Genomic DNA, 21,182 nt, shown 5'->3' with positions numbered 1-21,182 from the left:
GTGCTTTCCAACAGGCTGTCGCCCATCATCAGACTCATGGATGCAAGAGCCAGGAAGGCAAAAGCAGTTTAGACAGATATCGGCAGCTACCTGGTTAGTGCTGGCTTCAGGCTAATGATGTGATGGAGTGCACGGCCTCAGGTTTTCACACGACTGTTTATGATGGAGCATGGGTAAAGAAACGTGGAGCTGACATGACTAGTAGAAGTCACATTTATTTTTTTAAGAAAATTGTTTAAAATGCATTTGGGGGAAAAAAAAAATCCCAGCTTTACTATTTGCTAGCTCTATGATCTTGGGCAAGCTACTTCTTTGTGCCTCAGTTTCTTCAACTGTAAAATGGGTTTGATCACAGCTCATGTGCATTGAGGATATACTGTATGCAGTTACCATTACACAGGCCTAAAATGTGTGAAGTTATCTATCCATATGAGAACCATTTGAGGTGGATGCTGTAATTTTTCCCAGGGAGAAAGACTGAGGTCAGAGAGGGACGGGGACTTGCCCAAGGCCACACGGCTTGCAACTGGGACTTGAAGCCCAGAAATCTGGCGCTCAGATCCATCCTGTTAACTTCCAGGATGTGGATCCTGTCTTGGGAGTTAAATGATGGACACACAGTAGATGTGTTTTAGTTTCCTTGAGGATCTTGCTTCTGATTCCTCCTCTGTAAAATGAAAGGGTGAGATGATTCTCTCACAGACTATAGCTACTTTGTTCATCACTCCTTAGAAAGCGCTTTCTTTTTCTAGGTGATATGTAATTTGTGCTCCTGCCTTCATTTTCTGTAGATTAACATGTCACTTTGACAACGTTGGCATCAAAGGAATCAGGAATGACCCCTAAAACCTAGGATTATGTGCTGAGTTAGTGAGAGATGCATTCTGTAAGCTAGGATGTATATTTATTTGATTTCTGAAAAGGATTACAAAACCACATTCAAGGTATGCTCATGTAGAGCTTGAAAGAGTCTCACCGTCATGGCCATGTTCTACAATGAATCTTTTTTGTTGTGATTTTAGAAAGCAAATTAAGTGCAAAACCAATAGTGTCTCCATGAGCTCCAGAGGAAGGGCTAGTGTGAAGAGGAGAGGCAAGTGCTTTATTCTCTCTGATCCCCTGCAGATCCAGAGGAACCTGGATGGCAGCAGTGGGCTCTCTTGTCTTCACGTTGGTGTCAGCCGACTGACATGGCGGCAGGAGGTTGGCGGGTGAGGGGAGAATGAAGCGCTCCTTTCAGGATCCTCCCTGCCTCGAAGCAGCTCTGCTGTTGTACTCCGGGCCCCAGCTCTTGTCCTGCGGCTGTCTCATGTGGCCACAGCTTTCTCTTCCCAGGTTCCATGATTACTCCCTCCCCCGGCTCCACTAGGTCTGAAGGGGGTAACATCTGCCTGCAACAGCCACTTGTTCCCTTGGACTCTTGTAAATAGTTCCTTTATCAAATTGTGCTGATGGAACTTACCGTATGCTTACCCATAAAGACATTGAAACAACCAGAGATTCTAAATTCTTGCTACTACAGATAACCTTTGTCTTCTTTCTGTAATACATATGCATTCTTTTTATTTAATTTTTGACTGTTCATTGTGAACTGAAGGACCACAGAACTGAGAGGCAGGGAAAGTCTTTGCCTAAATTTACCTTTTCTTTCTGTTCTCTTAGCCAGAACTCAATAACAAGCCCTTCTAAATCAGAACACAGAGAAAATCAGATTTGCTTCAAAAGCTATTCAACACTTCCATCCTGCCCTCTCCTCCCCCAAAAGAGATGTATGGGCTTTATTCAGGTATCATTTTCTGAGAACCCAGATCCACTGATTTGCACATTTCAAATCACACTCAAGCTCTGTAGTACATTTTGCATGGGGTTCACTTTTCCCTCTGGTTGTTGAAAAGTCCCCTCTGCCCACCCCATTTACACCAGTTAACACAAGACTCAAAGCGCGAATCTACGGGAACGACCCTCTACTTTACCTCCAACTTTGGAATTGTATGCAACTCCGACCCCACACTTGTGATTATTTGCTTGCATCGCAATTTCTCCTGCACATCTGGTTCCGTGTCTGAGGATGAGAAAATAGAATTTATAAAATGTAAATGAGGGCAAACATTGGTTTTGCATACAAATCGATGGTCCATGGGTATACTAACTTTTTGTCAGCCTGTTCCTGGTTTTTATCCCATCAGTGTTAGATGACGTGTAGATAGGTGAAGGGAACAAGTACTGGAGTCCAAGTATATGAGTTTAAATTCTGGCTTCTGCTAGGAATATGACCTTGGGAAAGTGACTGGTCCTCCAAAAGATGTGGCATCCCATGAAACACTAAGTATTCAGAACACTTAGAACAGTGGCTGGTATACAGAAAGAACCAGGAAGTGTTAGCTATTAATACTTACTATGAGCAGCTCGGACACTTTGAGAAGCCACGTGAAAGAAATGGTTTTGGTCCCATGCTTTTTGGTGTTGAAGTGACCCCTTCCCTCCCCCACCACTAGTGACTTTCTTGGATTAGGTTAATCTGGACCAGTCTTAAGGGGATATGTAGAACAGAGCCCCCTTTCAAGCCCTTCTCTCCTCTCGTAACCATACACCAGACTAAAACATCTGAAGGTTTCCTGGTCCCAAGGGGATTTCGAAATTTTTAACAAGGCACTCCAGGCTATTTGGGATGCCAGGGTGCTCCTGCAACTCTAATTGGGACCAGAAGCCTGAAAAAGACTAGTTTTGCAACCAGATGATGAAGGTAATTTACGATTTCAGAACATTTGGGGGAAAAGAAAATCCATCTTAAACAGACCAAAGTATAAAAGTATCATTTCTGAAATTCTAGAGATAGCGATTATCTTTTCCTGTCACCTTCCTGACTTGAGGAAGGTAAATAAGTTGAGGGAACTTTAATGTGAACTTGGTTGCTTCATGACTTTATTCCATTGTGAAAGCTCCCAGGAGCAGCACGAAGGCTGTGGACGCCTTTGGAGGAGCCGCTGACCACATATGCTGACACAGAGGGAAAAAGAGCAAGGGTTAGGTCTGAGCAAATGTCAGCCAGCTCCTTCTGATTACTACTCTACTGGACATCTATTTAGGCCAGAATGAAATAGAAAAATTCTTAATTGACTGGTCTTTTAAAATAAACCGGTTTCACTTTTCTTTTTTTACCTAAAATACCAAAGATGATTTCCTGGTCTCCTTCCACTGAATGATGGCCTCCTTTATGTTAATACTGGGTAGGAGTCCTAAGTCAGAACAATGCAGTTCAGTCTTCCCTGATGTAGCAGGCACCAACTTGTTTTTGGTCTTCCAGCATTTTCCCATCTGGGGAAGTAACCCTCAGCCATTCCTTGTGAGTCTCTATCATGAGACTTGTCCTCCCAGACAGCTTTCAAGAACTGATACTTTAAGTGCTGTGTGAGCCTTGTGGATCTTGCTATGAGGCATTCTCTGTTGAAAATGAAGCTAAGTGGAGGTGAGCAGTTCTAGGAGATGGAGATAGAGTAATTGGTGTCCTCAAGGCATATTATTTGAGTTTCTGGATCTTGCCATGCCTACAGCTGATCATCTCTTGGGTAAAAAATATTTTTAAATCTCCATTTTACTTAATTTTCAAGTTAGAATTCTCTCACTTGCAACTGAAGCTGTCCTGACCAATATACATCCATTCTCTGCAAAATGCGTGCATATTGAAAATGAAGAAGGCATCTTATGCCTCTACCTTTGTAGAAGGGAAAATTCAGTTGCCATCCTCTGAGAAATATGCTACCAGAAGTCACCGTCACCTGAATTTCTGTTCATACAAAATGGAAGACAGGACCCAAGATAGCAAAGTCTCCAGGTGGATAGATAGAACTTACAGAAGCAGCCTGTGAGCAGACATCTGCAGCACTATACCTCTGTCCTAAAAATGATGCAGCATGACACTACCTATTATCTCTCTTTACATACTAAGGACTATTTTCTTTAAAAAATGTAGGATCATGTACAAATAGGGATTGATATCTTTTCCTCCTCTTATCCTCACTTCTCACCTCTGTTCCTTGAGAAAAAGAAGACTTTATCAAAGTGCTTCCATGTCATTCTTTTTAGACCTATGGCTTTCTTCTCTTAAATCAGCCTCTGGGGTAAAAGCAACCTCTATTATCTTAGAACAATGGTTGTAACTGGCATTTAAACAAATTTATGTTTAAAAAATTATTTCAGAAGGTGATCTAAAGACTACCATGGCACTTGTTAAAATATCCTTGCTATATATGTTATATAGCTAGAAAAATAATCTGAAATTTTTGTTGAAATATTGATTACAAATTCATGCTAGATTACTAGTAAGAGTTACCTGTACTTTTAAGATTTTGTTATTCAGTGATGCCTGTCTTGATTTCCAGAGGAGAATTCAAACGCAGCTTTTATTAACTTCATTTACATGGTAATAAAGAACAGCAGCAACACAGATCATTTGGAGAGATAAAGCCCTTGGAACTGGGAGATAATAGGTCTCTAACTGCTGTGAAGGCCAAAACAAAATGGGGCAATTCATTTTCTAAACCTAAGGGATTTATTTCTGACACTATGCTGGAAGGGTAACTAACTCTATTTTTTTATTGTGCCTTTTGATAAATGATGGAGATGTTAGCTTTTTGGTTGATAATTAAGAGGACCCTGAGAGATAGTTGCTTTTTGTGTAATTTTCAAATAGCAGATTCCGAATTGGCTCAGGAAATTGACTTGTCTCTGCTTCTACTCTTATCAGATGATATTATTCTTGTCATGCTTTTTTCCTCACTGAAAGGAGTTCTACCTTAGTTGCTAAATGAGAAGCCTTAATCATCATTATCATAGTACATGTTTAACTTGTTCTATGTACCAGACACTATCCAAGTCAATTATATATATAAACCTATTTAATCCCCACAAATCCCCAATGAAACAGGTGCCATCATTATCTCTTTGGTTGTTGTTCAGTCGCTCAGTGGTGTCTGACTCTTTGCGACCCTATGGACTGCAGCACACCAGGCTCCCCTGTCCTTTACCATCTGTAGGAGTTTGCTCAAACTCAAGTCCATTGAGTCGGTGATGCCATCCAACCATCTCATCCTGTGTCATCCCCTTCTCCTCCTGCCTTCAGTCTTTCCCAGCACCAGGTCTTTTCTAATGTGTCAGCTCTTTGCATCAGGTGGCCAAAAGTATTGGAGCTTCAGTATCAGTCCTTCTAGTGAATATTAAGGATTGATTTCCTTTAGGATTGAGTGGTTTGATCTCCTTGCAGTCCAAGGGACTCTCAAGAGTCTTCTCCAACATCACAGTTCAAAAGCATCAATTCTTTGGTGCTCAGCTTTCTTTATGATCCAACTCTCACATCCATACAGGATTACTGGAAAAACCATAGCTTTGACTATACAGACCTTTGTCAGCAAAGTAGTCTCCCTGCCTTTTAATATGCTGTGTAGGTTGGTCATAACTTTTCTTCCAAGGAGCAAGTGTCTTTTAATATCGTGGCTGAAGTCACCATCTGCAGTGATTTTGGAGCCCAAGAAAATAGAAGTCTGTCACAGTAGATAATAAAACTGGTCACAAAGAAGTTAAGTAATTTGCCCATGGTCACTCAGCTATTAAGTGAAAGATCTAAGATTTGATCTAAATCTAACTGCAAAGTCTGTGCTTTTAAGTGTTTGGCTCTGCTACCCTAACCCTATGCTATGTGCATGGTCCACAGTCTGCTGTGCTCTAGAAGCTCACAGTTTTCAGGCACAAATTAAATAAAATTGTATAGGCTGCTACCTTGGGGCCTTTGAAACTCTGTGAATTGGCTATCATCAGTACCATGAGTTGCAAGTCCTTTTTGTTTGGCAGTGGGAAAGAAGGACACCTGAGTTCCCCTTTTCACAAGTACAAAACTCCAAGAATATCATTTCACCAGGTATTCACCTATCATGCGTCTGCCACACAAATCATCACCCATATTGGATCCCGGACCAGACCCAAGGCACACCGCCTAAGAAAGAGGCTGGGCTGACACCTCCAGCTAACAGTGTCCTCAGCTGAACCCATGTGGGTGGGAGCGGATTTCCCTCTTAGTCTTGACCAAGGGAAAGGAATGAGAGTTGTCACTTCTAGTTCATTCTAGGAAGAGTGCCCTTTTCTTCTCAGCACTTATTGCCCATTTCCTTAGGTAGTTTCTTTTAGAAGAGTAGGTAAACAGGGACCTTGTCACCTTGTTTTGAGACAAAATTAAAAAAAAAAAAATAGAGGCAGAGTGAGGTGAGTGACTTCCTCAAAGCCATCCTCCTTTCTGGTGACTGGCAAAGTTCTCACTACCAGCCAGGCTAACATTGCAAGGTTCTGCTGTAAAAGGAGAGAAGTTCCTCCTGCTCCCACACTGCTCTCACTCAGAAATATGGCTGAACATTTGTCTGGGGGAGTCCTACTCTAAGCTTCTGAGACATCCCACTTTCCTCCAAGGGGGCCCCCCTCATGGTTCCTATTGTGTTGTTACTGGAATATTCTAACCTCTAGGGCTGCTTGTGGTTGACCCCTTTAAAAGATAAATGCTAGAAGAAATAAGTGGTACCAAAGGAAAGTAAATGGTGCCTCCCCAAGCCTCCCCTTCCCCCTGAGGGAAGAAATAGCCACCCAGAAGTTGAAGCCAAGTCCTTGAGCTCCAGACTCCCTTCCTGGGGTTTGTGAGCCTTCTGGAGGAGGACAATCCAATGTAACAGCTTTCGGTCAACAATACCACACCAGCCACGTGGGAATTCTGAGACAATCAGGGAGAAACTGAGAGGGAAAGTGAAAGCAAGAGAGAGAGAGAGAGAGAGAGAGAGAGAGAGAGAACTGATTGACCCAAGTTGGATACTAATCCAAGAGGGAGGAAGAAAGGAAAGGGAAGTACATTACGTGACAGACACAAAGAGCTTTTCCCTGCTTGCTCTTTACACCCCACCTACCCGCCCCCCTCCCCCCCACCTTGTAGCAGTGCTCATTTTGCCTTGACTTTCTTCTCTTTTGGTATGAGTTTCTTTTGGGTGAAGCAAATGAAAGAGTGAAATGTCTCCTTCAAGTCTGTGAGAGATGTCTTTATGCACAAAGATGAGTTTTCCCATGGGCATGGACATGGGGCTGTGTACCTAGAGGGTGAAGTTTCTTTGGAGCTAAGACAAAAGGCTAAAATGTCTCCTGCCTTTGGGTCTTCATTTGCCTCGTTGCTTTGCTAAGTCTGGCTCTTAGCCTCACTCATTACCCGGTGGATACTCTGGAGAGTTAGTTTAAGGGTCAGAAGATGTCCTTTGCCTCTTCCTTTTAGCTTTAAAATACCCAGAAGAAACTCTGGAACAGACTAATTAGCCCAATGCCCTGGAGACTGTGTTGGATTTGAGGGCCAAGCCTTATGGTATATTTCTCTTGTCTGGTGTCTTCCATGCTCTTCTGAGGGGACTATTGAGCATGGTTGTGGCTACCATAGGAAGTCATAGGGATTTGTTATTTTGGCCATCTGTATTTCTCTTAATGGCTAGCAACAAGCATGTTGCTAATAGTGAAAGATCCATAGAGGAACTAGGTGCAATGGTAATGGAGTGAAGATTTTTATTCTTTAATGCTTTGGACTGCAAGCAAATCAAACCAATGAATCTTAAAGGAAATCTGCCCTGAGTATTCATTGAAAGAACTGTTGCTGAAGCTGAGGCTCTAATAAATACTTTGCTACCTGTTGGACGGCTGACTCATTGGAAAAGATCCTGATGCTGATAAAGACTGAAGGCAAAAGGAGAAAGGGGCAGAAGAGCATGAGATGGTTAGATAGCATTATCAACTCAATGGATGTGAGTCTGAGCAGGCTCTGAGAGATAGTGAAAGACAGGGGAGCCTGGTGTGCTGCAGTCCGGGATCTCAAAGAGTCAAACACGATTTAGTGACTGAACAACAACAATAAATGTCCCAAATATTTCTTCTAAAGCCATAGATATTCAGTAACATTTTGAGGGGAACATTTCACAGTATAAGAAGAAAGTTTAATTGAAATATAGTCCTATAAGCCAAAAGGAATATAAAAATAGAAGCTTCTGTTTCCTGTTTTAAAAGCAACAAAATGTTGTAGTATGGATGGTGTACATGACCATTTTCTGAGAGCAAAAATATGGGTCATATTTATAGTGTAATTTTCTCAGATAAAATAAAAGCATTTTAAAGCACTTACCCCACCCCCAAATCCACATTTACTTACTTGTTCTCATTTGTGGGATCATATCGGGGAAATGGATCATGGTCATTATCGTTAAAATCATAGCTGGCCTCCGGATCCTAAAGAGAAAGCAAAAATAATACTGTAGCATCAAAAAAAAAAAAAAGCAGTGCTTTCCAAGTCTTCTTCAGTTCAGTTCAGCTCAGTTGCTCAGTCATCTCTGACTCTTTGCGGCCCCATGAACCACAGCACGCCAGGCCTCCTTGTCCATCACCAACTCCCGGAGTCCACCCAAACTCATGTCTATTGAGTAGGTGATGCCATCTAACCACCTCATCCTCTGTCACCACCTTCTCCTCCTGCCCTCAATCCCTCCCAGTATCAGGGTCTTTTCAAATGAGTCAGCTCTTCGCATGAGGTGGCCAAAGTACTGGAGTTTCAGCTTCAACATCAGTCCTTTCAATCTACCCCTGTCCTATTCCCATCCTGGCTGATGGCTTGAGAGTCTGCAGTTTAGAGTTTCTGGCCCCGTTTTTGATCATTCATCATAGCCAGAAACCAGGCAGAGATGACATGCACAGAGAAGCGAGCCAACAATTCTCAGTGAATGTTTCCAAACCTATAGACTCTCATAGGCTATTAGAACAGGAGGAGTCAGAGTTTACTTAGTTCAATCATGTCATTTTCCAAATGAGAAAATTGAGGTCCAGAGAAGTGGAATGTTCAACTGGCTCCAGAGCTAATTAGTAACACTTTGACACTCATCTTTCCTAAGGATACAGGTGTAAAGAGCTGGCTGTGGGGTGGGGCTCAGGTCTACAGTGAGCTCCTTCAGCCACCCCAGTTACACTAAATAGACTTAAAACAGACTGCTATTCTCTGTATTTCTCTACTGCTTCTGCTTAGTCACTCAGTCGTGTCCGACTCTTTGTGACCTCATGGACTGTAGCCTGCCAGGCTCCTCTGTCCATGGGATTCTCCAGGCAAGAATACTGGAGTGGGTTGCCATGCCCTCCTCCAATAAAGAAGGCTGAGTACCAAAGAACTGAAGCTCTTGAATTATGGTGCTGAGAAGACTCTTAAGAGTCCCTAGGACTGCAGGGAGATCCAATCACCTTCTAATAATTGTGTCACCACTAGGGCTGTTCTTTATGTTTCTCTGTCTTAATAATTGCTTATCTTTTTTGTCTCTTCTTTTCCACCCCATTTCCTTTGCTCTTTAGCTTTGGACCATTGGTTGAGTAGAAAGGCTGGGATAAAGACAGAGGGTAGTATTCAAGATAAAACACGAATCTTTAAATCAAGACCCAAAATATTTTTAATTCATTAGTTTGCATGTGCTGGGTCTCAGGTGTGGCTCATTGGGTCTTTGATCTCTGTTGCGGCAGGTAAGATCTTTTAACTGTGGCCTGTGGAATATTCAGTTGCAGGGTGCAAGCTCTTAGTTGTGGCATGTGGGATCTATTAATAGTTCCTTGACCAGGGATCGAATCCAGGACCCCTGCTTTGGGCGCATGGAGTTTTATCCACTGGACCATAAGGGAAGTCCCCTAAAGACCTAAAATATTATGGAGAACTTCATAAACAAGTAAATAACTTACTTCCCATTTTTGGTAAACTTTTCTCAGCTTGTCATTTTTGCACTATGAAGTACATGCTTTGATTTGCATGGATGGAGTCACGTTCATATAACTTCACAATGTGAGAGCTATTGACCCACAGGGAATGTGAGGAATGACTGTGAAAACAATCTCAGACGTGAGGCTTGATCTGATTGCTTTCATGTTCCCCAGTACTGAGTGGCATAGAATTTGAATGGCTTTTTAATAATCTAGCTGGTGTAAGTGCCTCCTCCAACCCCAACACACATAACTTTTGTACAGTCCTTGGCTTCAGTGAATTCTTTCAAAGTCTAGTGATACAAAAAAGAAAGAAAGAAAGAAAGAAATTTATGTGCACTGGCAGAGGGGTGAGGGAAGTAGCCAAAGCTTGGCTCATCAACCCCAGGGCTCACTCAGAGCACCTCCAGCTTGAGGGAAGTGAAGCCCTAACTGTATGTCTGTGTAGACAGCTCCCTAAGCTGCAGCAATAGGAAGGCTTAGACTCACATAGTTGGCATAGATGTCTGTGTGATTCCACTCCAAGCCATCATCCAATACAGTGATAACAACACCTTTGCCTGTGATGCCTTTTTGCCAAACAGGTATCACATGGAGATCCAGCTTGGGCAGGGTTGCAGTCATCCTTGTATCTTGCTGGTGAAAAAGAACAAAGAAGCGTTGGTAAAATCATTTATTTGCAGCACAATGAGAACTGAAGTTCCAGTCTTGAGACCCATCTTTCTTTTTCTGGGGGTCATTCTATTCTTTAGAAGCAGGCAATTAGGTGAAATAAAAGACAAAGTTGAGGGGAGGACCAAGTGAATCATCATAGTTCTGCTCTTTTTCCAGTTGTTCCAATGGAAAATCACTCAAAAAGATGAATCACCCTGTGCCCCTTGTCTTTGAGCTGTGTGGCTTTGAAGAAGTTTATCCCTAAGTTGCTTTCATTTATAATTACATGCCCAAGCTTTTCATCTACTGAAGCTGTATTTGCTGCCCCAAGTTTCCATCTCCCCCAAATCCTAAACCTCTACTGCCACACTGAACGTACTTTGTTTTGTCTGGTTCACAGTTACTCATGGATTTTTTTTTTAATATATATATATATATAACTTTTCTAAAAGAAAAAGCAGAACCTGGAATGCCCACGAAGCTGTGGTCTTACCAGGACTTGGAATTGAACTGCCTGTTTCCAAGTATAATTATTTAGGGAGTCAGTATCTGTGAGAGGTGATTTAGGATTTTTTTTTCAGGTAACTTTTCTAAGAGTTACAGTATGTGGGGCTGTAGGGAAGAGAGATTGGACAGCAAAGGAATACAGATATGAGCACATCTCCAAGCATTCAAGAGAGATGCATTAGAAGAAAGCCAGGTTTTTAGTGAAGGGATCAACAGGAAACTTACAAATGACAGCAATCAAAAGTATCAATGAATGCATTGCCCCCTGGCTGATGCCCATCAGAAAGAGGAAGAGCAAAACCAGAATTTTCTAGGCCAACATGAAGCTGAATCCCAGGAGGCTGGAACTGCACACAGATTGTTGGCCAAAGCCAGAGAAGGACTCTCTGTCAGTGGGAGGAACAATCGGAGACTGTAGCTGTTAAGAGTATGGCCTCTGGAGCTATGAACTATGGTCCCACCACAAGAATCATGTGATTTTTGGCAAGTTATTCAACTTGCCAATGTCTGTTTCTTCATCTGTTAAAAGGGAATACTTATTATATGAACAACAAAATGTTGCGTGAGAACTAAATGAGTTAATTCATGTCAAACAGGATAGTATTAATATTTGGCACATGGTAGATGCACGGGTGTTAATGAGTGTCTTCTGCAGCGAGCAAGTATCACTTAGGTTAGGAGAGTTTCAAGAGGAATTGATTTCCTTTCCCATCCTTTCTGCAACAAGGATGTCTAGACCTCAGCTTATGGTTCTCATGAAATTTTATCTTTTACAGTATTCTCAACAATAAGCACGTCTATTCCCACATGTTACTACAGTAGAGGCTTAATGTGAAAACAGAAGGGAGAGCACTCTGCAGGCAGGCAGGCAGGAGCATGTACAGTTTCTCCACTCACTGCCCACATTCCTGTAAGGATTTAGTAACTGTCTTAAAGGTGGACTAAGTGTGTGTTAGTTGCTCAGTCGTGTTCGACTCTCTGCGACCCCATGGACTGTAGCTTGTGAGGCTTGTCTGTCCATGAAATTCTCCGGGCAAGAATACTGGAGTGGGATGCCATTTCCTTTTCCAGAGGATCTTCCCGACCCAGGGATCAAACACATCTGCATTGCAGGCAGATTCTTTACCGTCTGAGCCACCAGGGAAGCCCTTTAAAGGTAGAACTGGTTTGCAAGTCTAGACATTCACAGATAGATGCCTTTTGTCTTTCCTCATGTTCCTTCCTTTAGCCTAGTTCAGAGATTCTCACCTGGGAGCATGTAAGAATTGTCATTCAGGGCTATATATACTGAATCACGTTCACTGTCCTCTTTGGATAATTTAAAGGGTTCTCAGGAGTAACCTTGAGCAGGTCTGATTTTTGCCATGAATACTGTTTTGCAACCCTACCTTGCAAGACCCGATTCTTCTGTACTTATTCCAGATAAATGTAAGGAGACTTCCTCTTGTAGAAGCTAAAGATCTGTCTTCAGATGTTCTCACACAGCCAAACAGAAGATCCAGATCATGGAAGGTCCCATTCACCCTGATCTCTGGGTAACACAGCCCTGTACTGAATTATCTGTTACTTAAAAATATCTATTGTTAAGAGATAACAAGTAACCCAGGGCCTACGCAGTCCTCATGCAGGTACTTACCAAGTACCACTGCTGATTCCACATCGGATCGTTGAAGAGATCTAGTGCTGAGTCTCTTAGAACTGAACGTTTACTTCTTTCTTTTTCATACTGTTGTTCCACCCATATCACCTACCAGGAGTTTTATAGCAAGAAAATCAACAGTTAAACAGCCACCTCTGGTGTAATCATCTTCCCTCTAACTAGCTCTAGTATTCTCTCCATCAGTGTTTTCACCTGACTGCAGATCACACTGGCAGCTCAGTGAGAATAAGGGCTTGCCCTCTGGGGAGATGACCATTTCCTCTATTATGGTAAAGTGTGCCTTTACGAGGAGGAGAAGTAGTCAGTGAAGTGATGGTTCCCTCAAATTATTGACACTGTGATTCCAGTGGAAGTAAAAGTTCAGCCTGCTTTCATCAGCAAATGGACCATAATACCAATTGTTATATTGAGGTTCCAGGGTTCCATAGCTGAAAATTTGTCCATTTGCACGGAATGAGTCAACAAGCTAAGAGATCTCAGAGACTGCTGTTATGTTGCTCTTACAGCTTAATGTCCCTTTCTTTATTCACAAAAATAGAAATTGCAGATGTGACAAAAGACGGGAAAGGTGCTGTGTCTTTGCCGATTCAAAATTCTGGTTCCCCTGTGCTTCAGCCTTCTGCTTAAGAATATTTAATATGAGAAACAGATCTGGGATGATGGATGAGCCTTACTGGCCATGCACACTTATCATTAATTTTGTTTCATGTATTATGCAAGAAGATCTGACAATACAAAAATTACCTTTCCAACATTTATAGCACAATCCTATTATACTTGAGGCCCCAAGAGGTGAGGGGCTGCCTTGTGGTTATATTCATTATGAGATGCTACCGTCCTCTGATTCTGCTGAGCAACATGACTGTTTCCTACCCAAAACATATCCTCTCTTTCGTACACATGATGATAGTCCAGTGTGTGATAGGATATTGCTAATGTGAGAATACTAATGAGTCAGATCCAAAAATAAAAACTGAAAAATAATTTGCAGCTAAAGGATAAAGCCATCCAGTTAACACCATCCTAAATTTCCAATTAGAAAACATACTGCAAACCTATTATAAACATTGGGAGGGACTTGAGGGTTGGAAATTAGTCATTATAATTTATTTTTAAAGTGCCTGTATTTCCAAGCTTAATTGTTTTGGCTTAAAATACCTCAATGCTTGGAATATACTGCCTGCCATCTGAGTTGGTCTTTGGAAGCTGGCTGCTAGGGAACAAGTACTAATCTTTGAGGGAGAGAGTCACTTACAGTTAGAGATTTCATTAACAGACTTGCAGATAGCATATTGGTGCATTTCAGAGTGCTAATTTGGAAGAATAGTATCCCTATCAAAAAAAAAAGAGCAATAAAATGAAAATCAAGAGCATTTTTTAAAAAGTGGAATAAAAGAAGAGGCACTCTGCCATCTGATCAGGTAAACAACCAATTGGTGGAAACAGAGTTATGATTAATGTCATTAACTCCAAATCCCATATTAGTCTCTGTAAGAGCAGACCAAATGGAACAGAGCAAATTGGTAGCATCCTTCTATTGTATATACATGATATAGTAAGTATCATGTACTTAATGGTAAATAATCCTTTTGGGATTTAATGCCCTTTGAAAAGGGCATTAAAAAGCATCTAGTCCAACCTTCCACTTCAAGCTTCAATGGGTTCTAGAATTTTTCCTGAAATTAAATTATTCTGGGGATAACTTTCATAGGATTGTATAGACTCCCTTCTAATGAAGTTATGCTAGAGAGTAAATTCTTAGCTCTTCTTCACTATGTTTTGCAATTTCTCCCCCAAGTCAATTACTAAGGAATTACAAATCAATTATCTAAAGAATAGAACTGGGCCATCTGTTCATTTTAGTGAGATACTTTGAATAATAACAGTTAGATCTGCTTCACTCTATCCAGTTTTCTCCTGTGAAGATGAGAAGGGAGGTCAGTTTGACTTCCTTGTACATTACTTAATGTCAGGCATGCATTTAGGCAGACAAGGAAATAGTTCTCTTGTTTTTTTGCCCAAAGACTAAGCCTAGCTAGAGTACTGGAAGTTGTCCTACTTTCAGAGCCAATATACAATTAGCCATCTGCCTTGGGACAGTGAAGGGAAGATTTTATTGGACAAAAAACTTTTAAAATGATGTTAAGGGCCTCTGCTTAGGTCTGTCACTTCTAAGCCATTTACTTGAGTAAAAGCCAGCAACGGTTGCTTATGAGCTGCGGGTTGCCGTCCATGGTCCTGATACAACGTTCTTGGTCTGGGTTAGGTTGCTGCTTTCATGTTGGAACACTGGTAACCCAGGCCCAGTCATTTCCTACTCTCATAATTTGTCTTCTTTTCCCTCTTCTTTTAAAAGTTCTATCAGGTGCATAACAAAGTAGCAAATTATTTTACAGCGATTGTGAGTTCCATGAACTTTCAACAATTTTAGCCCTGTTCTGTCACTTGTACTTTTCTTTATGGGAAGTTGAACGTGTATGTTTCATCTCTCACAAAGCTTTCATAATTCTTGAGAATGTCCTAGACAACAGAAATCATGTATGCAGATATCAGGCTTCCCAGTATAAATTTTCATCAGTATGGCATATTCTTGAGAAAAGGCAAATTTTTCTCAAATGTTACTTCAAATTTTTATTTCATATCAGCATTTCTATTGATGTTTATGACCTTGAAAACAGACTTCAAAAAGACCCTGAGGGATGGGATGGGGAGGGAAGTGGGAGGGGGTTCAGGATGGGGACCACATGTACACCCGTGGCTGATTCATGTCAATGTATGGCAAAAACCACTACAATAGTGTAACTAGCCTCCAATTAAAATAAATAAATTAATTAAAAAATCAAAAGATACATTAGATGTATATGAAATTTGCCCCACACTTTACCTGTGTTCATTCTAGACTTTTCCTGCTGGTACCTAATCGTTGAATATGTATACAACCCAGAATAAAAGGAGATCAAATACTCTGGGTCAGATAATATAATACTTATGGAAACATTTGCCTCCTGAAGACATGGATTTAAAACTCTCTCAAAAACACTAGTTCCCTATATTACCAAATCAGATAGAAACAGCAGAATGCATTTTCAGATAACACGGAAATGTTATTAAGAATGGAGTTTCTGTATTATATTTGTCTGGCATCATCACATTGGATATCAAAATGCTTGGTACATAGACAGCCATATAATGAAAGGCTGTTGATTGATTGTATTGTCAAACAGTTCATTAGTGCTGCCACTTGATTCTCAGGATTCATTTTCATGCTCTTAGACTGAATTTGTGAACTGATATTATATAGTTCATATATGTGTATGTGTGTGTGTGTGTGTATGTATATACACACATATAATGTAGTCAACCAATTAGATTCAGCTATTATTATGTGCATTTATAACCCTATGGAAATGATAAGAAACACTACAGATAAATAATTGTGAAAATAAGAAAAAAGAATAATATTCACTTTTGTTCTTGTTAGCAAGCACAAAGAAAGCAGATAAGTCAGGTTACTGGCTTGAAGACAAATGCACAATACTTACACGATCATCATCAGACAATCTCTTAGTGATGTGAAGGGCACTCCTTCGAGACCTCCGAGGATGGTTTCTGTGTTTGAACAAGTAGTGATTTTCAAGTGATCCAATCTATAAAAGGAAAAATTAAAATAAAAATCCTCTTTCCAAAATAAGTGTGTATAGGTCAGATTAAAACCCAGCTAACTTGCAAACAGGCAATTTTTATTAAGTCCATTTCTTGTACTTGAAGGTAACCTTTTTCTTGATGAGGAAGACACTGTTACAAGCCTTCCCTTTCTTCTTGGTCTGTTCAGTGAGATGAGCTTTCCAATATTATCACTTGGGGTCACAGTATTCTTAAGGGCTGATGATGCTTCTGTCTTTTATATTTCAGAGAAACCACATTTTCTTTTCTAGGTGATGTTATTGTGTAGATAGACATTTCTAAAAAATATATTCACTTTACAAAACATATCCTATCAGAGAACGATACTGTGTAGAAAGCAGGAGAACTCTTTGGTACTATACATGTGTAGTGCCCCACTCAGCTAGAACAATTTGTTGTTATAAAATACAGCGATTGAATCCATAGTGATGATTGTTATAAGCTATTAGTAATGACTACTTAACTTTCCAGTAGTTCAAAGCTTTGAGCAAGAAGTCAGTATGCTACATTTAGGACAGGTATTCCACCTTAGAGTGTGTAAATTTCTCTAGATGACTATCAATACATTTGGTATCAATAAAAATGGTCCAATTTAGAGCTAAGTTCATTATTGTTTTAAGATAATTTCCCTTTATTCCAAATAGTACTTAATTTGAACCTACTAAATTCTGTAGATGCCCTGCATTTTTTTTAAATTGAGACAAGCAATTGAAAATGGGTTATTTCATAAGAATTACTTTCTTTAAATTGATGTTTCTCATCACCTAAAGACTTTTTTCATAGAGATGCTTAGGTCCTGCTCCAAGCCTGAATCTCTGGGAGTGAATCTGCTATAAGCTTTACGTGGAGTTGGGGGGAGAGAATAGTGGCCTTAAGAAAAGATCACCAGTGCTTAGCTCTGTTTCTGCTATCAATTGGTTTTGCCTTTTGTCACCCCTTACCCATCCTAGCTTTATTTTGAGGCCTTAAGAAGTTCAAGATGGTGATGCATCTAAGTGTGAACAAAGGAAGAAATAAACAGAACCAGGAAAGCACCATCGGTCTTTTAGAAGGAATTATTATTTTAAAAACATTTATTAGTAATGTCATTTAACTGGAAATATGTGTATGCAAGTCATATGCAACTCTAGGTAGGTTTTCCCACTCTTTTCTAAAGTTTCTTGTTACTATGCCACCCTTTCCTTGAAGATCCTACCAACAGTACTGATTTACTGTTATTTATTTGTTTACTGGGACTTGTGATTTTAAAAAGCAGTTCCCACAATGAATGGTCTGGGTTTGGATGAATGTCTGAGGCTAATAGGTGAGAAAAGGAAGAGGGAATTATTTTTTGCTCTCTCCTCCAGTCTCCTTCCACACAGTTACCAATGCTATTTAGCTTTAGTCCAAAGGATTAAGTTCCCAGGTTTTTTTTCCCTTCATAGGACACACAAGATGTCCATGGTGCCCACAGTACCCACCAGTACAGTTCTACCCACTACTCACTCTCTTTTTAGACTCCAAGAATTCCTTGCAGTTTCCTGACTTCTAAATAAGTCACTTTCTTTGTATCTCCCTGGTTTCGCACAAGCCATTTTCTATGCCTTGGGTGCCTTCCCCAATCTCATCGTGTTCCCACCTTTGACTCTTCTTCCTAAACTCTGTGCAAATGTTTCCTCCTTGGATTGTCTTCTTTCCCCTCTTCCCAATTCCCTTCCATCTTCAGTCTTTCAATCAAGACTCCAAGAACAGTTTCTGTTGCTATACCAATTACTTGCAATTGCAATCATTTATTTTTAAATCAGTCTCTAGACTCTTGGTTTCTTGAAGGTTTCTTTTCCTCCTATTATTCCTTAGCCCCCAACGCGGAACCTAGCACAGAATAAGGACTTGGCAAAAGCAAAACTATATGTCTGCTACTGGTACACAGAGACGAGAAGTCAATATGGGCATGGACTTTCGCGCTGGGCATTTCAGGCAGTTTGGCTCATAAAGTTGGAGCATGAAGCCTCTGGCAAGGAAAGGCACATTCTCCAGAGGATTTGAATCTATGGAATCGCAACGCCCACACCGATTACTCATCCCTGACTTCAACTGCATCTCTACCACCACCTCTAGAAAAAACGCGCCAAAATGTTTTACAACTCCCTTCTCCCTCATTTCAATGAACAACTTACAAGGCAAGAAATAAGGGCTTGATTCTGAGCCAAGGGAAGGGAAAGCTTCCATGAGAACTCACAGCCCCCTACACAATGGCTCAATGCCCATACCCCCCAGCTATTTATTAACCCAGTCCTCACTTGAGCAGGCAACAGTTTCTTCACCACCCCCCCGCATCCCCCCAAATGGAAACCCCTGGGAAGCTAAAACACATTTGGCTGAGGAACAAGAAAGAAATACTTTCCCCACCGTCACTTCAGCAGCCTGACCCTTCAGGGGAACTGACCGGGCAAAGTTATGAGGCTCCGACTTTGCAAGTTTCCAGTGAGAGTCCGGAGCTTGCAGTAGAGGGCTGGAGAGTTGGTCCCATGCCTCTCACCCACCTCATCTACCACTCCGAAACCCCCAGCCCCGAGTTGTGAGTCGAGGCCACTGGCACTCTCCAGAGACAGCTGATCCGTGGGCGTATCTGAGAAGGCTGCAGCGAACATCTCCAAGCCTACTTGGCCCCTTGCAGCAGGACTTGGATCTGATGCTGCCATATTGAAAAGAAGGAAACAGCCGGCTCCTGACGCAGACCTGCTGAGACCCAGGGGGACAGACCGCACTGCCTCTCCCTGCCCTGACGCTGGTTGGTACGAGCCTGCATGCATCTCAAGTTGCGGGAACGACAGTTGAGGGATTTTTCTTCCAAACCGCGCGGGAAACGGATTTCGGTTCCAGGAAGGACAACAGCCAAGACTAAGCTGTACCCAGCTGCGGCGACTGGGTTCTGCCTGGCTGCGCCCAGCCCAAGCAATAAATAATGCAAGGCTTCTGCAAGCGCGCCAGGGGCGAGAGCCGGAAAAGCTCCTGCTCTTTGCCACTGGGCTCAGGAGAGTGCAATCTGGGACTCCCACTTGGGAGATGGCGCTCCAGTCCCTCCAGTCCCTTCGGGCCCCAGAAAGTTTCTTGAAAGTGCAAACTCTTACCTGACCCAAAAGGTCATAGCCTAGCTCCTGGGCTATCGCCGAGGCTGCCTCAGGTCCCCCGGGGATCTCCGCCGCCCATTCATTCACAAACTGCCTCTTCGCTTTTACACTGTTCATTGCACACCAAGCGCAAAAGAGAGTGAAAGCAGTACACTGCAGAGTCCAGGCTCTTCGCCCCATGGCTCTCACACCGGCTCGCACCCAAGTAGGGAGGGAGGGGAGCGAGAAGCAAGCCAGAGAAGCCAGAAATGATCACCCCTTCCACTGCGAGGCTTGGGACCACTTTCGCCCCGGCTTGCTCTGCGATGAGATAAGAGACGCGCAGGAGACGCTGGGCGGTGGCGAGCGCTCAGTGCAGCGTTTCGGTCTCCCTGCCGAGTGGAGCCCCAGCCCTTCCGAGGAGGAATGGAAATGAGTGTTTACACGTCAAATCTACGAAAGCCATCTCTTGACGTCAGATCTACCTGGACTGAGATCTGGATGGTATTCCCGGCGGGGTGGAGAAGCTGCTAAAATAAGCAGCGAGGGATTAAGAAAAGGAAGAAACATTTGCTGGTATTGGTTAAGTCGGCTCCCTTTCTGACTGTAAATTTTGCAGCCGCGAGAAACACCTTCACTTCTCTTTGAGAAGTGCCCCCCCATTTGAATATAACTACCAAGAATCAAAGACCTGGAGCGCAGCACACTTTCCTTCCCTTTTGTCCCTTTTGTCCATTTTCTTGATCTATGCTTAATTATCTCCTGTGTTGGGGGAGGGAGAGAGGAGGATTTTTATAACGACCCTGTGGATATCAGCACCTGCTATGAAGAACAGGGCCTTTCAGTCTTTCAAACGGGACAGAGGCTGGGAAGGCAGAGACCAGAAGGGAAGCTTCTGATCTGATTTGCCCAGGAGAATGAGCACCTCTGGGAAGACAATGTTAAAGCAACATTTTAAAGAACATATTTTTAGCCATTCAAACCACCTTAGTTAACAAGTTTACATCCTTCTCTCCTCTGTTTCTTAACCTCAGTAAAACAATATCTAAAATTCTGTCTCAGATATTGCAGCACCCACTACCACCCACTTTACAGTCTTTATCAGAAAAAATGATTAATCACATTATTTTAAATTTTTATTTATTTTTATCATACAATTTTTTTTAAAGTTTCCTTTATTTGTTAACAAGGAAGTGTACCCAAGTAGTATTGTGTTGATTCAGAGAGAGGAAGAGTAGGTTTCATTAACTCTGAAATTTCCATTCTTCCTTCAGGAGACCTTTTCACTTTGGTGTTGAACTGAAACTGTGCCATTACTTTCCCGTAAGAGGCAGTTTCTATTGGTGGAAGAGTGTTTTCTTATGGAAATAGAATAAGAAGATGTCTAAATGGTCCTCTATCCCAGAAAAGGGAAGTGAGTACAGTGTACTGTGGCTGAACCTTTTCTGATGCTGAGAAGCTGAGCCTGGTGGTAAATGCCAGGGTCTCTCTGCATTCAGCACCAAGGAGTGGACAGCGCCACCAGCACTGGTTGCCTGCGGGAGCTCCGCTTCTGAGTTCCAAGAATCGCCGTCCCCCCAAGAATCAAACTATTTCCTTTTGACTGGTACCATCCCCTTCTTTAAAAAGGAACAACAGGAACTTGACCATAAGGGAGAAGTATGGTTAGGTCATAATCGTGACTAATTGCATTGGAATTCTCGGGAACACAATGCACTCAGCCCCAAAATAAAATTGCAGGGGATTCAAAGTCACCCGAGAAAGGTTTTTTCTTTCTTGTTTTTCTTTTTAAAGCTCCC

The 21,182-nt window shown here is 41.9% G+C and overlaps 1 protein-coding gene across 1 annotated transcript in view; it reads right to left on the bottom strand.

Annotated features, from left to right (window-relative positions):
• Positions 1-19,683, bottom strand: part of PCSK1 (proprotein convertase subtilisin/kexin type 1) — a 43,166-nt gene extending 23,483 nt beyond the window's left edge. Inside the window, exons 1-6 of the mRNA XM_006051180.4 lie at positions 19,405-19,683; positions 16,153-16,257; positions 12,587-12,697; positions 10,279-10,425; positions 8,213-8,289; positions 1,974-2,062 (exon numbers count right to left, since the gene is read on the bottom strand). Coding sequence (XP_006051242.2) covers positions 1,974-2,062; positions 8,213-8,289; positions 10,279-10,425; positions 12,587-12,697; positions 16,153-16,257; positions 19,405-19,584 — 709 coding nt within the window. The 5' untranslated portion in view covers positions 19,585-19,683. The remainder of the gene's footprint in view (positions 1-1,973; positions 2,063-8,212; positions 8,290-10,278; positions 10,426-12,586; positions 12,698-16,152; positions 16,258-19,404) is intronic.
• Between the last annotated feature and the right edge of the window lie 1,499 nt (positions 19,684-21,182).

The sequence above is a fragment of the Bubalus bubalis genome, chromosome 9 (assembly GCF_019923935.1).
Source record: "Bubalus bubalis isolate 160015118507 breed Murrah chromosome 9, NDDB_SH_1, whole genome shotgun sequence".
NCBI lineage: Eukaryota > Metazoa > Chordata > Mammalia > Artiodactyla > Bovidae > Bubalus > Bubalus bubalis.
The sequence above is the reverse complement of the archived record's forward strand: the minus strand, read 5'-3'. Positions and strand labels throughout refer to the sequence as shown.